Source organism: Dermacentor albipictus, chromosome 1 (genome assembly GCF_038994185.2).
Source record: "Dermacentor albipictus isolate Rhodes 1998 colony chromosome 1, USDA_Dalb.pri_finalv2, whole genome shotgun sequence".
Classification (NCBI taxonomy): Eukaryota; Metazoa; Arthropoda; class Arachnida; order Ixodida; family Ixodidae; genus Dermacentor; species Dermacentor albipictus.
In genome coordinates, this window is record NC_091821.1 from 207,814,917 (window position 1) to 207,830,159 (window position 15,243).

Below are 15,243 nucleotides of genomic sequence, written 5' to 3' on the forward strand. Positions count from 1 at the left end.
CATCCACAGACATCGACTGAACTCCTGTGATATATATTTCATAGGACCTCTACAATGGAAACTATTAGCTGGGAAAACATTACATGAACATGCTGACTGACCTGTTTGTTACTTGAAGTTTGGTAACATCATTACTGGAACACTGAGCAAGATACATACTAGAGAGAAACACACGCATAAAACGGGCTCTTGGCACACATTTTAACCTGACATTAACTTGAAATTTCAGTTTGTAACTACTACTTCTAAGTCTCTCCCCCTGACAGTGATTATCATTTTGGCAGGTCTTGTGCAATGTCATAAGTGTGGGGCTGCCCTTGTGTCATCTGCTCCGAAACATTCTAAAGCTACATGCTCCCTGTACCGAGAGGGCGCATGCCGACTGCTGTGTGAATAGGTCTTGGGCCAACTGCTGAGATGCACACGCAGTCTGTGTCGTGCACATCCCATCAGTGTTGCCAGACTGCTCTACACTTCAACTGCAGTTTAAAAAAATTACAATACAGATTTTCTACTGCTCTGAATGTACTCAGATTTTGCTAGCTCTCTGTGGGACACAGTATGGTTTAACATGCAATGCCTAATTCAAGCTAGAAGACCTCTTTAATGAGATACTGTATAGTGGCCTATGAGAGAGGCTCACAATATTTTCAGGAAAGGAATGCACATCAGTATATCAATATATTTGTGAATTGTAGTTACTTTTCTGCTTTCAGTGTTGTAAGAAACAACACCGTGGAAAGTTGTACACAAGTTGTACCCCTACTCATTTTCATTGCGAGACAGTTTGCTGGTTTTGCATTTCTGCTAGAAAACAGCAAATGACACCAACAGAATATAAGTCATGTGGTCAACTAAAATATCAGCCAGGCAGCACTTTTGTATAGAAGTGGTGGCTCTGTGTAATCAAATATTGCAATGTAGTTCAGTGTGCTCAAGGTGTCAGCTCTGACCTTAGAAGATGGCAGCTTGATACATAATACTTATAGCAATAGTGGGAACAGGAGCAGCAGCAGCAGTTGCAACAGCATGAAATGCGATCGATTTAAAAGAGCTCTAAAGCCAAGCAAAACAAATAGTTGAAGACTAGCGGACCTAACCACCTGATAGACTTGATCTGTCATTAAAGCTTTTTAAAAATATGTAGAAAAAAAAATTTCTTATATTCCAGCACACTAACTCTGCAAAATTGTAGAGCTTGTGCTGCAGTCTGCTTTGGTGAAAGGTAGCAAACTGACGCCCACTCATGTGACCACAAGAAACCTCATTCTAGAGATTCTATCCATGATCATGAAGAAGCAGCCAGAATGAGGAGTGAGGTCACATTCCACTGTCAGTGAAAGCTGTTAACTTCATTTCTGGTTGTGCTTAATGAAGTTCTATTTTTAATGAGCTATTAACTTTTTCAGGTGTTCTCAAAATCTTTGATGTCTCAGTGATATTGTGTTTTCGCATCTTCCTGCATACCATCTTCCTGCACTTAAGTCATCTATTTCCTTACCCAGCATCTTCCTGCATACCATCTTCCTGCACTTAAGTCATCTATTTCCTTACCCATTTCGTTAGGCTTGTTAGTGAGGCATTTATTTGCAAGTACATACAGAACAAAGTTGAGGAGAGAGGCAATAATAGACGTGATACAGACCTTTGCCCTGTCAGTGTTGTAACTCGTCTTATTCTCGGTTCTGTCCTTGTATGTTCATGCTGTATGGACTTGCACCTATTTGCTTTTTCAGGAGGACATAATATACCACTATTACTTAACTCTAAAGTGGCCCTGAAGCACATTTTATCGAAGTTGAGAAATGCATTTGTTGGCAAATTAGACTATTTCAGAAATACTATGCCACAAAAAGTTAAATGCATTCAGCAGAAGTGGAGTTATGAGCAATCAAATATAACCAGGGTGTCTACCAACCGGGAAAACCGGGAAAACCGGGAATTCTCAGGGAATTTGAACAGTCTGGAAAAACTCAGGGAATTTGTGCTTCCATCAGGGAAAATTAGCTGTAACTTTATTGAAAGGGAACGAAAGTCGTGTTAATGCTGGCTCCAGTAACAGAGGAATCGCAACGAATCGTCATTGACGCCGTGTCATCGGCACGATGTATTGCCAGAGTAGTTAACGACCGATTTTCTAGACGCCCGATTTTTCGGACATGCCCGATAATTTGCACGGTTTTGCGGCACCACCACGTACTCCATATAGTCAATGTATATTGCCCCGACTGCAGGTCTGAAATGGCATTAATCAAAGCCGTCACCGCCGCTATTTTGATTATCTCGCCGCCTCGAACCGGCACTCTCGCAGGCAAATCCGCAAATCCGTAACCACCACCGCGGCACCGTCAGACCTAGCTGCTTCTATGTTCGCTATTAAGCTCCTTGCCGTGCGGTGCCGTGTTTTTCATTGAAAGAATTCGCCGCTATCACCAATGGCACCGACTCCGCCTTTGTAATCCTAGCGATTGGCTTTGAAGCTCGCAGAGCACAGCGCGTTGCGTAATGCCAGTCTGCGAAAGTTAGCTTCGCCTCGGTACAGTAGTGTTAGGCGGTGAAGCATAACAAGCGTGGGAAGGGGGCAATTGTCGCGGGACACAGTATACATTACTTAATTACACATGCGTGCACGTCGTCTTCTGTCACAGTACAAGCCCTGATATGCCTTAAAAGCGTACTGGCAGGCCTTCAGAGCTTTTTGAGACGTGCCTGTGGTAATTTTAGCCCTTGAAGGCAGTTAAAGACATGCATTAATTTTTTTCAGACTGCCCGTTTTTTTCAACTTTTTTTTTTTGCGGCCCCTTGGAAGTCCAAGAGATCAAATGTTGACTGTACAACTGACCAAGAGGATGCTTCAGATGATCCATGTGGTGAAAGCGTGGTAGAAGGAGGATGAGAACAGAAAGGACCGACGCACTGAGGAATTAACGGGAAAGGAAGGGTGCCGCCACCTTTTTGAAGGAGCTTGAGCTAAAAAAACTAAGTGATGGCTGATGCTGAGACACAGGTGTCCCTCATCCAAACCAAAATAAATTGTTTACGCAGTGAAACCCAACACTGAGATGTTGTGTACGGGCTGAGAGTATATCAGGACAGTTGAGGTTGACTTCCCAGCTGCTGAGAGAGAACCTTAGTTGTGACAAAGTTCAGGACCTCATACAGATGAGCTTGCTATCAGCTGATAGAAATAGCTGATATTAAAAAAATATTTACTTATGTATGCATCTCCTTTTCATCCGTATTTGAAAATGTTCGACTCAATTTGGAATGGGCTTTACCATTTCTTTCGCAGTGCATTTTACTAACACCTTCCTTCTGTTTTCTTTTTAAATAAAATATATATTACTCCCTACTATTCAAACTGGATTAAGTCATTTTTTGTTTCAGCATGCTTACTAGAGAGTGACAGCATCGGGCAACGTGGTGTCAGCCTGTCTTGACATAAAACAAAGATCTGGCTCATTCAGGGAATTTCGCAAAGGTGCTCAGGGAAAACCTGGAAAACTCAGGGAATTTGGAAATGTCATCTTGGTAGACACCCTGATAACGTTCGCAGTGCTTCCTTTCCTTCTTCAATGATTTGCTCTGTGAAGACTATGGCAGAGCAGGGTGTGCCCACAACAGTTTGCTTACTGAACGTCACCCTGGCGCGCTGTTCAAACTCGATTTTGGATGTTCGCATAGACGCCACTACTTTAGATTTTGGCGCCTATGATGCACCAATTGTGGTTGGTCTCAGCGATCCACAGCGCGCTCAGCCAGTGGGCTCGTCACGGCATCCCATGGCAGCCGCGGTATCTACGCTATGTAGCAGACTGCAAGTATATGCACCTTCAGTGTTTGTGTTATGCACGACAGGGCTAGAGTGCGCACTTGTGCTCATATGCGCCTGTATGGCTGTGCTACCTGATGTGAAGCGACTTTGTCCGGCACCAGCTTGACCGATGGATAGTAGCCACATCCAACTTGCGCAGTTTGATGCGCTATTAGCGAGTTTTAGGTTAGGGGACGCAAGCGGCTTGTGTACGCAAGAACTAAAGACCACGATACTGCACATGCGTAGACCCCCCAAGTTTGGGTCTGTGCATCCGCAGTACCATTGCCCCTAGTTTTGCCTACGCAAGCTGCTTGCATGCCCTAACCTAAAACTCTATTAATGGCTCATTACGAAACGAAATATGCCAAGGCGTCTAACCAGTTGCGGGCAGTAGTGACTGTGCATGCGGTCTGACCTTTAGTCTCGCGTAGTTCAAGGCTATCAGAGTGTTCAAAACTAGTTGAAATTAGCGAGACCCAATGGCTATGACACTGATAAGGAGGTGGCCAAAGTTTAATTCCTATGTGAGTGGCCGCGGCTCAGCGTGAACAGAGGATAGTCGGCTTCTTTTCGGAAGTATGCAATTCCTATAGAAATTCGAAAGCAGATTTTTGTTCACTTCAGCCTTTTTATTGAACTGCGTCAATAAATATACGCAGTAACACTAGGAAGAAGTGCACTGATCGAAATACCCTTCTTATTGATGTCAGCTATTGGCCATTAGCAACCACATATGGGAATCTGCTATATTACGAAATAAACTGTCCATAAAAGACTGAGGAGCAGCCATTTGTTGAAAAGAGGGTGTTTGAGCAAAAGGTGACGTCGCGCTGTGCTTGTGAAATCCATGCGCAGCACGTGACTGCAAAATTTGGCCGAGATGTTCACAGGGGTGTATGCTATCTGTGCTCTGTGTTTTTTCACCAAGCCTGAGGGGTGGTTCACAGCCCCTTTAAACTTCCATTCTCTGTTCCTTTTATGTGTACATGCGTGTTCAGTGCACCTCTTCATGGGGTCTCTAAGTGGTGTAAAGTACTGACTAGCTGGCTGTAGGTGGCATGTGGCATGTTTTGGAAGCAAACAGCACTATAAACAGGATACAGAACTAGATGACACAAGACACTGCCCAGTGTCCAGTGTCCTTTTGTTCTGTGTCTTGTTTTTAGCGCTGTTTGCTTCCAGAACATACACCAGCTAGCTCACCTATTTGCATATGTGGCATGACCATGTAGGAATGACGAGCTATGAAAACATACCTGGGACGTAGGTTGCTCAGAATTATTCTGTCACTCATGCTGTACTTGTGTATGTTGACCTTTTGGAGGAGCACATTACATGGTTCCCAGCTGAGACACACTGTTGAAATGTCTGGGGCAGCTTCTATGTGACACTGGGTCATTGGTACTTGGCATGTGACAAAGTTAGTGCCACTGTACACAGGCAAGTGGGAATGAGGTGTTTCATAGGCTTGCTTCAGGTGGTCGAGGCTGACAGGCTCTTTGTGGCCATTCTGCAATATGGTAGCTGATTTTGATTTGGCTGTATAGGTGAGGATGTAAAATGGCTCATGGTGGGCCTGTGTCCAAGAGTTGCTTTTACAGAGTCCTGTATAAGAAAAACATGAGTAGCTGGCACAACATTCGAAGTGCATGACTTTGGCAGTGGTTGAAGTCACGAAAACGTGTGCCATGGTACCAGATTGACAGCCACAAAGTGGAGTTCGTTTGTGGCAATCAATGATGATTTTGCAGCAAATGCCTTATGTCCCTGGGACTTGCAACTATGAACGGCTTTGGTGAAAGGTAGCAAACTGACTACTACTTGGGTGACCACAAGAAAGCTCATTCTAGAGATTCGGTGCATGACTGTGAAGAAGCATCCAGAATGAGGAGTGAGGTCACATTCCACCATCAGTGATCTTGCCTGGTTTTCGGGGCCAAGCTGCATGAGGTTGTGAATTTGTGTGTTGGGCTTAAACATATGTGATGTCAGAATAGTTGCTAGCTGCTTGTACAGCACCAGGGGTCACACGGTGGGGATGAGCAGAAACAATGTGTGTGTGTTGTTAGCAAGAGGATACATTGAAAATAGAGATTGCAATGGCGAGCTGCTCAATGTGGGCTTCTTACTGTGGGAGGGTTTAGGGCTCTGGTGATATGGAGACAGGCAGATGGCTAAGGAGAGGCCATGTCATAGTGCAGCCAGTGCTGCGAGACAGTTGAGGGACATGTCTACAGAAGCCAAGGTGACAGGTGAACAGAAGCAGTTGCTGCCGTAACATATTCCTTCAGTAGCACACATCTAAATCTGACTTTGGTAAAATGCAAGAGCTGCGATATGCTGTGGAGCTTCTGCAATGGCTGCTTTGAACTCCTACTTGAGAGCGCTGGCAGGATCTGGTGCTGACAGGAAAAATCATCTACGCAGCGGCGGACCATACACAAACCAAGTAGTAATTACATACTTGCTGACTCTCCCAATTTGTTTGGGAGACTCCCGAATTTCGACCAATCATCCCGATTGTATGGACACCGCCACAAATCTCCCGAAAAATTGCCCGACCCCCACCGCGAAAAAATAACCCCAAACTGCGTCATGCAGCATAGCTGCATTATAATTGCCATTATGTGCTAGGTAGCCAGCCGAAGTCAGGTGTAAACTCGAGCTATTTACACATAGACAGTGTAGACATAACTCGATTCTCTTCAGGTCGAGACCTGCATTTGAGTCGCGTGAGGCGAAAGTCTAATATGCGTTGCATAATGGCCGGTTCCCTTAAATCAGCTTTGCTGCAGTGCAGTTGTGCTCCGCGGTAAAGCATATTAAGATTGAAAAGGGGCGACTGGCATGCGACATAGTATGTGTTCCTTAATTATACACACTTGAACGCGCCAGCTTCAGTTGCAGTACGAACGCTGTGACATCTAATAACTGTTCTGACAGCTATTCGATAGTGTTCCTAACGTTGCTGTGCTCCCCCCCCTCCCCCCAAAGGATGCAAAAAAAAAAAAGCACTGAAGGTATCCTGGCTGGCAGGCTGATACATGACCCTTAGTCTGGCTGCTTGGATTAGAATGCCTGTATTCTAGGAACTGCGCCCCAATCGTCATTTGCTTTCACTGACCCTTCTCGGTTAAAAGTGAATTCAGGAAAAAAAAAATTCTTTGTACATTTTCCATTTATTTTCCCAATTTAAACCTAAAAATGCTGAATTCTAGCTGTAAGGCTGTGTCAAGTTAAAGTATAATTAATATTTTAATGCCTTTAAGAATTATGCCCACATGGCATCACTCTTGTTTATAATATATTGTTAAGATTGGGAGAGATTTCTAAACAACCATAGTTTGTTGGGAAGTGCAATTTAACTATCTGGAATGTTGTAAAACCTGTATCGAAATTAAGGCATGCACACTATGAGTGGCAAGATAACAGCATTTTATATTGTAGCGATGAGTCGAACCTGATTAGCATTTTTTCCAGGTGCAAGCAGTTTTATTTGTCAATACTTTTTATGCTCATCATAAAGGCTGTATTTGTAGATTTATGAATTGGTAAATCACTGCAGATTTCTCTTTGAATTTCATGCCTAGTCCCCAGTGCCAATTCAATTTAAATAATGTCTAAAACGCATGACACTACAGGGGCAACCATGAAAATTCGAATGCGGCTGCTGTATTGTAATTGAGTTACTGTATTTTCGAAGTTTTGAATATGAATCAGATTGCTTGTGCTATTTGATTCATATCCCATTTGATGATATAATATTTGATTTGGCTGTATATTGTGTTTGGTCCGATACATAGTGCCTGAAAAAGGCAAACGTCCATGCAAATGATATTTGTGCAGTGTTGTTTGTTGGCTGCTATGCCAACTCGCCAGTAATGCTTTCTGAACATCTGCTGTGAATGAAGGAAAGGATGTGAAAGAGAGCAAAGGGAAAAGTAATGTGGTTAACAAGACAACTACTTCCTGCTGTGGGATGGATCATTGCTGTGCAGAAGAAGGTTCAGCACAATGCGTTGGCTGGCTAGTTGGTGCGAATCCATCAATACTTTGTTTAGTGCAAAACAACAGACACAAGAAAGACGGCAGGACAAGCGCCTTGTCCTACTCAAGTGCCTTGTCTTTCTTGTGTCTGTTGCTTTGCGCTAAACAAAGTATTCATGGATTCGCAGAAGAAGGTGTTGCATATTTTTAATGTTGAAGAAAAATATTGAAGTCTCGTTTTCTTGATGGAGCCCACAATGTTTTGCACTTATAATTGGATGTGTACTGGTGTTATTGTTTGTTCCTTTTTTTTGTGTGTCAAAATAGCATATAATGTATTGGATAACTAAATTTTATTGCTCATAAGGCTGTGTGTAGTTGCCATGTTTTGTTATTTTTGTTATAACACGAATTTAGTAGCCTATTACATTTGATACATTCATGCTACACTTGAGGATCTGTTCTCGTTTATCTTTGAGATTTGAAGCCAGTCATTGCAAATATTCATTTTTAAAATTTCAATTATTGAACACCCCTGGCTTTGAACACCCCTTGCTTTGATTCATGTTTTGATGCTGACTGAAACTAAAAGTTTGTTTTAGGACGAGAGGCATACAGTAGACTTGATGTTTGAAGTTATTTAGCACCTTTCAGTGTTATTGGAATTAGCCTCATATTCACGGAACCAGTATCATTTTTTTATTATAATTTTGGGTGGGGAGGCATATACTTACCTTAAACTGTGTAAGTGGAAGGTATTATTTGCTGCTGTTGGTAGTTTCAGGTTGGCAGTCTTGCAACCAGCGGTAACCATGTGTTCTGCCTCTTTCAGGGCCCCATATGAGTCCTGGGGGTGAAGCATGCCAGGTCTTGGCTCCAGATGGTGGCTGGGAGCAGCGCTGGTGATATGAGAGGGTGACCAGCCACGGTGCCTTATGGCCGAATACCAGCTCCTGGGTGGGGATGGCTATGGCCAGGGCATGGAGGATGGCTCGGGCTCCTTAGCGGGCTACGGGGCAGCTTCCCAGGACCTGGTCTCCCCCTTGATGGTGGCCAACCCAATGGGGAGCAGTGCACCAAGTACCAGCCAGATGGCACCCTATGGTCAGATGCACCCAGGCTACCCGCAGCCAGCTGACCAGAAGATGCACTATGGGGCCTACAGTGCTGGCCACGTGGCACCTGAGTATGGCACACGAGTGCATCCCATGGGGGAGCAGCAGTCTGCGATGATGGGTGGCTATTCGCAACAGTCCATGGCTGGGCAGCGCATGCAAACTTCTGACCAGTACCCCTATGGCACTATGGGAGCCACACAGCACTCTCAAGACATGTGGAGAGGACATTACATGAACTCTGGAACTGGCTACCAGCAGCAGCTCACAACTGATATGGGTGCTCAGCACACTATGGCTGCAGGTGTCGGCAGCCAGCATCACAGGACTGGCCAGGGTCAGTATGGTCCAAGTCAGGACTACACACTGCACACGCCACAGCAACATGGCTCTCCACAAAGGCCCTCTTATGGTACACAGGGCAATGGCCCCCATGTGGCACAGCTGGCAAACAAGGCAGCAGCAACCACAACAACACACATGGCAGATCAGGCCATGGCATCATATCCGCAAACAACTTATCCATCAGCTCAAGCAGGAACCAGTAGAGCCACATATGGCACTGCGGGTACGATAAGCCACTCTGCAGTGGGCCAGAGTTTGCCCCAGGCAAGGACGCTTCAGCGTGCTGGAGGTTATGCCACCAGTGGCAGCAGCAACCAGGCACCACTGCCCCAGGGCAGCCCTGCTCGTATGCAGCAATACCCACAGTCAGCATATTCACCAGGGCACCCTTTTCCTGCTTCTGATGCCACCAGTCCATCACACCTCTCTCCATACCCCACACAAGCACCCAACAGCCCACAGTATCGAGGCTCTTATCCTTCGCCACGTCGCCCCACCACCACGCCGCCGGCAGGATCCCCTAGTGTTGTGACCAGCCAGCAGTCGTCCTCGCAGGGCAGCTACCCAAGCCCAGGGGCCACTCACCTTTCTAGTCCTGGGCAGGTGCTGTCCCCGGGCAGTGGGGCCACTGCCTCAGCTGCCCCCGTGGCATCCAGCAGTCTTCAGCAGCTTGAGCAAATGGTGATGCCTCACATGGCTACTGCTAAGCCGCCTTCTGCCACCACTAGTTCAACAGGCAGTTATTACGGTGGAGCAGTGCAGCAGTCGTATGGGCCGGCTCAGACACAGCAAGGCTTGGGTTATGGAGGAATGCCTTCCACTGCCCAACACCATGCATATCCAGGCCCAAATCTTATGACTCGCGCTCGGCCACTCGCGGGTGCACCGGAGGCCTCGTCATTTGGCACAAGTGAAGTGGGACCTATGACTGCCAATTCGTCTTTGCCTGCACGCAGTGATTACCCTATGGGTGCTGCAGGTCCTGCACGAACAGCACCTGTGTCTCCAGCCTCATATGCTGCCTATCCACAGCAGCAGCCCGTCTCCTCTCTTGGCTATGAGCAGGCACAGCAGCAACTGCAACACTTGTACAGTGTGCCTCAGACAGCCCAGACGCAGAAACGGGTAAGCTTTTAGTGTAGGTTGACTCATCAGTGCACTCATTAACACTTAATTTGTGAACAGTGAGTGCATGTGGGATGAGTGCCAATGAGAGTGCTGTGTTAATATTCATTGTTCATTTCATCAATTGGTGCAGACACGTGCTTCAGAGCTGTGAATGTAAAAGCATCCGATTGTTCTGTGAGTGAAAGTGCTGGGGAGAGAGCACTCCTAATGTGGCAGTGCCAGCACCACCTGTGGCAGCGAATTGAGGAATGGGAAGCAGATCACAGTTTGGAGAAGGCACAGGGTTTACCATATGGTGAACATGTTTTGCCGTAGTTTTTCAAACTTTCAATTCTGAAGTGATTTTATGAACTTTGAACATCAATAGATAGCTGCCTACACAACTGGTTGCATGTTTACGAGACCACTGTGCACAGATAAGTTACATATAGCACCGGCAGGCAATCATCAGTGCAAACACAGCGCGACCCTTTTCCATTTTGCTGCTTCTGTGTAAATTTTTGTTAAAGCGATTACTCGCTACGATAGCTCAATGGCTAAGGTGTTGCTCGGCTGAGCATGAGGTGATGGATTCAATATTGGCTATGGCAGCTGCATTTTGGTAGGGGCAGCATGCCAAAATGCTTGTGTGCCGTGCATTGGTTGCATCAGAGTTCCCCACTACAGCATGCCTCAATATGAGATTGTGGTTTTGTGCATGAAACCTTAGAATCTAATTTTTTATAGGGATGTTTATGCATATTGTGGTGTCGCATCACGCTTCAAGACAAAATCTTTGCAGCCTTATTTCCTCTGTATTTCTCGCCACGCCTATGTGTTAGCATTGCCTTCTCTGGTACTAAGACTTTGTATAACAATGTGCCACAGCTGTTCAGAGCATGACACAAATTATTACATCAAATTGCCCCGGGAAACGAAAAACAAGATAAGTACTACAAATAATTGACCTAGGCCTAAAGAATGTAGCATAAAATGCATGCACGGAAAATTTGAAATAATTGCTGTCATGTTTTCATGTTGCTGCTTGTGGAAGCTCAGTGGAAAGAGAAGCTTGTGATGTAAAGATGTGATTAACATTTTGATGTCTTTAGAAGACACTATTAAGACTGAAGCACATGAACACTGACGCCACCATAGTGAGCATTGGTTGGAGGCTTTTAGTGTTGGAAGTCTCTGAGGTGATGTTGGAAATCCATGAGACTATGACCCTCTTCTTGTGTTTGCATAACTGCCTTTGCATCTCAGTACACCAAGAATATGTTCAGGCTTGGTGTGTCGAGTCATACCTATGATAAAGACATCAGAGCCAAAAATATTTCCATTGCAGCCACATGAAAAACCTGTGATGATCTGAAAGCAGCAAGATGGTATATCAGTTGAGATTTTGCATGTTACTATTCACAGAGGCACTGAGAGAGGATGATGCAAGTCATATTTGAAAAAACAAATGCGCCGTCACATGCTTCCAAGGTTGTTAAATGAACTTGATGCATGCTGAATCAATTTACAAACTGGGAACTGTACAATTAAGGCTATTTTTGTCACGAAGAAATTATGAATTTTTTTTTTGTGAGCGAGAACTGGGGACGTATTCTCGGGCGATCACTTTTGGTGATACTGCCACCTTCGCGTGATGCAGTGCTTAACCAGCCAATTAGCTCATCTGGTTTTGCTCAACCAGACAATAATTGTGCACTATAAGTGTTATTGCCGAAGGCGATTGTCGGAGAATACGTCCCCTGTACACGTTACGTGAAGTTATATAATACTGTATAATACTGAATTTTATTGGTAGAATGGCATAAAGTAATGATGTATTTTATTGTCATGAATATGTGATGCTTTATCATCATACAATGGGTACAAAAACATTGTGGCAGAACCCATGTCACGATGACTGTTGGTGGTAATGCGTTAGCATTCAATCAGTATAGTGACACTATGTATTGCCACCGTTGAAATGAGTTATGTATGAGGCATGTATTGTAGTGGGAGTCCTTTTATGATTCCCTAAGAACACTTGGTGCCATCTAGAGTTGCCCCCATGAAGCCAGCGCATTCCGTCTGAAATGCATGGCTTGCCGGTGCGTGTAAATGCTGAGAAACACATTATGCAGCAACCGCACTCCTCTCTCGCACTTCTTTCTGGACATGCTGTGCCATCTAGTGGCACTGTGGAGAAGTCTGTATGTGGCATCCAGGAGGAGAAACTTGGTGTGCCGGTGCCTGCGAACGCTGATAATTGTTCCCTTGCTTGACCGCACACTCAGTGGCACATACCCAGTGACCAAAATAGATGAGAGGTTGATTGAAGAGTGACACATACCCAGTGCATTTGTGGCGCAGTCTGCTAATGATGCGTTGGCTTGCTGTTCTTGAGGAACATTTGTGACGTGGGCTTGTTTCCATTCGAGAGACCAGCACAGACAGAGTGGCTCATACCCAGTACTCCAAGATGGCATCAAAGAGTTTCTTCGAGCAGCAGTACCTGAACCTATAGCAGTCCCGCACCTATAGTGACCCATGTCGGTGTGAAAGAGGTTTGTTGAAGGGTGGCACGTAGTTGACATTGACACATACTTCATGGCCCAAGTTGGTCCTATGGTTGGTTTTGAACCCTGTTACCTCGGCACACCAGCTTGATGTGCTACCCATTCAACCACCACCCAGTGACCCAGGTAGGCGGGAAAATGGTTAGATGCAAACATACATAGACACAAACATACATATATAGATACATAGATAGCCTCCAAAAAGTGCATGAAGTACTCAAAACTGCCTCCATGCTACTCAAGGTACCTCCATGCTCTCACTGTCTGCCTTCTAAACAGTTGCTCAAAATGTCTCAAGTGGATAGGTCTACCTTTTTTCAAGCCCTTGCCTTCTACAAAAACACATGCGTGTGCGTATATGCATGTATACACGCACCACTTGTGGACGGAATAATAACGTTTTTTGATGAGGGTGATATGCAGGTTGTGCAGATTACAATGAATATTTTACCAAGACCACATTCAATGTTTTGTTCACATGAATTCATCTCGTAACCACTTGATCAGTTGAGCTGATAGCAACGTTGTTAATGTTTATTGCTAAAAAATTTTACTTGCGAAAAGTTTCAGCCTAAAACCATGGCAGAAGGCGCTGGTTATGTGGTGTAGTCAGTGCTCTTGTTGTCTGCCTCGCATGCCATAGGAAAAATTTCTGCCATTGGTGACTCTTGCGTGTGCTGTATTGTGCCGTGCAGCAGATGCACGGAGTCCTTACCTGAATAAATTCAACATGTGTTTGTGTATGTGAGTGAGTGTTGCCTTAATATTTCCTGATCTGAGTGCTCGACAGGGTGAGCGCATATGTGTTTCATCTTTCAGATATCGGAGCTCCAGGAGAGGCTGCGCATTCTTCAGCAACAGCAGCAGCAGCAACAGCAGCAGCAGTCTGCACTTCCTTCGGCTTCTGCATCAGCTGCCTCGGTGCCAGGAATGGGAGGTGCTTTGGGAAGCACGTTGGGTCCCATGGGTTCCCCATCTTCGTTGGGTGCATACCCTACGCAGTATTCTCAGGGAGCTGGCACTGGTGTGCCTACTGCATCTGCTCCATACACTCAGCCGAGGCAGCAAATGCCTCCAGCAGCTTCTGCACAGCAGCCTCAGCAGCTTCCTGCACAGCAGGTAAGAGGCAGCCGTATCCTTGGTAGTCCAAGGATACGGTAGTCCAAATGATGTCAAAATGTTAGTAACCTACATCACATAAATCATATCTTCCATATAGAGCAAGGTCACATTGCTGTAAAGTTTGTTTTATTCTAGGTTGAATTTCTTCTCAGTAGAAAACAATTCTTTTCAGCAGCTCTTGCATGACGGGGATTAATTTTTGCTGCTTCTTACCGGAAAGTTTTGGAATGTGTTATGTCGCAAAAATGACACTGTATATATTTCTTTTGTTTTCACAATAATTTTATGAGGAAAACTTTAGAAAAATATGCCATTAACACGGCAGGTAATTTTTTGCTTTTTGCTTCGTCTAAATCTGGCGTTTCAAATTGAGTTCTGTGATTGGCAAGGTTCACCAAGTAGTTGAACTGAATTTACCTTATCCCCCTCTTAGGCTGTAGCTGGTAGGTGTGTTGCAGTGGCAACTGGAACCTGTGGCCCTTTGCAAACTGAATAAATCTGTGCCACACAGTGACGCATTATTAAAGCAGCCTGTGCAACAGTGAAGATCACTAAAGTCCTTTTTAGCAAACACTGGGCTGAGTTTCACTAGTGCCACGTGCTTGTGAGCTTCTTGCTGCGCACTATGCAGAATCGTTTTGCAACGGTGGTGCATTCTTACTTTGTGCTTGAAAGGCCTTCAACATATTTAGCAAATGATGCTGGTAAGGAGTTTTATAAGTTGGTGTGAAAATATTTCACCTGGTTGAAATGTCTTTAGCTGTAAATTAACAGGCAGCAACTATTTTCTGGACTTGATGATTTAGTAGCAGGTTTGAGAATCTTGGTATGCGTGGTTCATGAAGGAAATGAAGCAGCCGACCAGAATCTGTGAGTGAAGGATCTGTCATACTTCGCTGCATGCATTGCTCTTGTTTTATGCAATGCAAAATCACCATGAATTCAGTCATGCACTACCTTTTATTTAGCTACCTAAAATCTCCTTTTCTTTATAAAAAATGCCCTTTTACCTTTTTGTGTTTTTGTGGCTACTGTACAAAATGTTAGTTTTTTTTCCCCTGTGCAAAGTTTGCACTTTGCTTGTCATGTCGTGTATGTGCATAATCTAGTCCCCTCTTTAATGCATAAGTGCATTGAGTATATGTGAAGTAATTAAAAAAATACATGCCGCCTCTGT

General features: G+C 44.8%; 1 protein-coding gene across 11 annotated transcripts in view; it reads left to right on the top strand.

Moving 5' to 3' along the window:
- Positions 1–15,243, top strand: part of kis (chromodomain helicase DNA binding protein kismet) — a 200,046-nt gene that overhangs the window by 10,686 nt on the left and 174,117 nt on the right. For all 11 annotated transcript variants that reach the window (XM_065438209.2, XM_065438203.2, XM_065438211.2 and 8 more), the window contains 2 exons: positions 8,637–10,389; positions 13,764–14,063. In XM_065438209.2, the coding sequence (XP_065294281.1) occupies positions 8,740–10,389; positions 13,764–14,063 (1,950 nt within the window). In that variant the 5' untranslated portion in view covers positions 8,637–8,739. The remainder of the gene's footprint in view (positions 1–8,636; positions 10,390–13,763; positions 14,064–15,243) is intronic.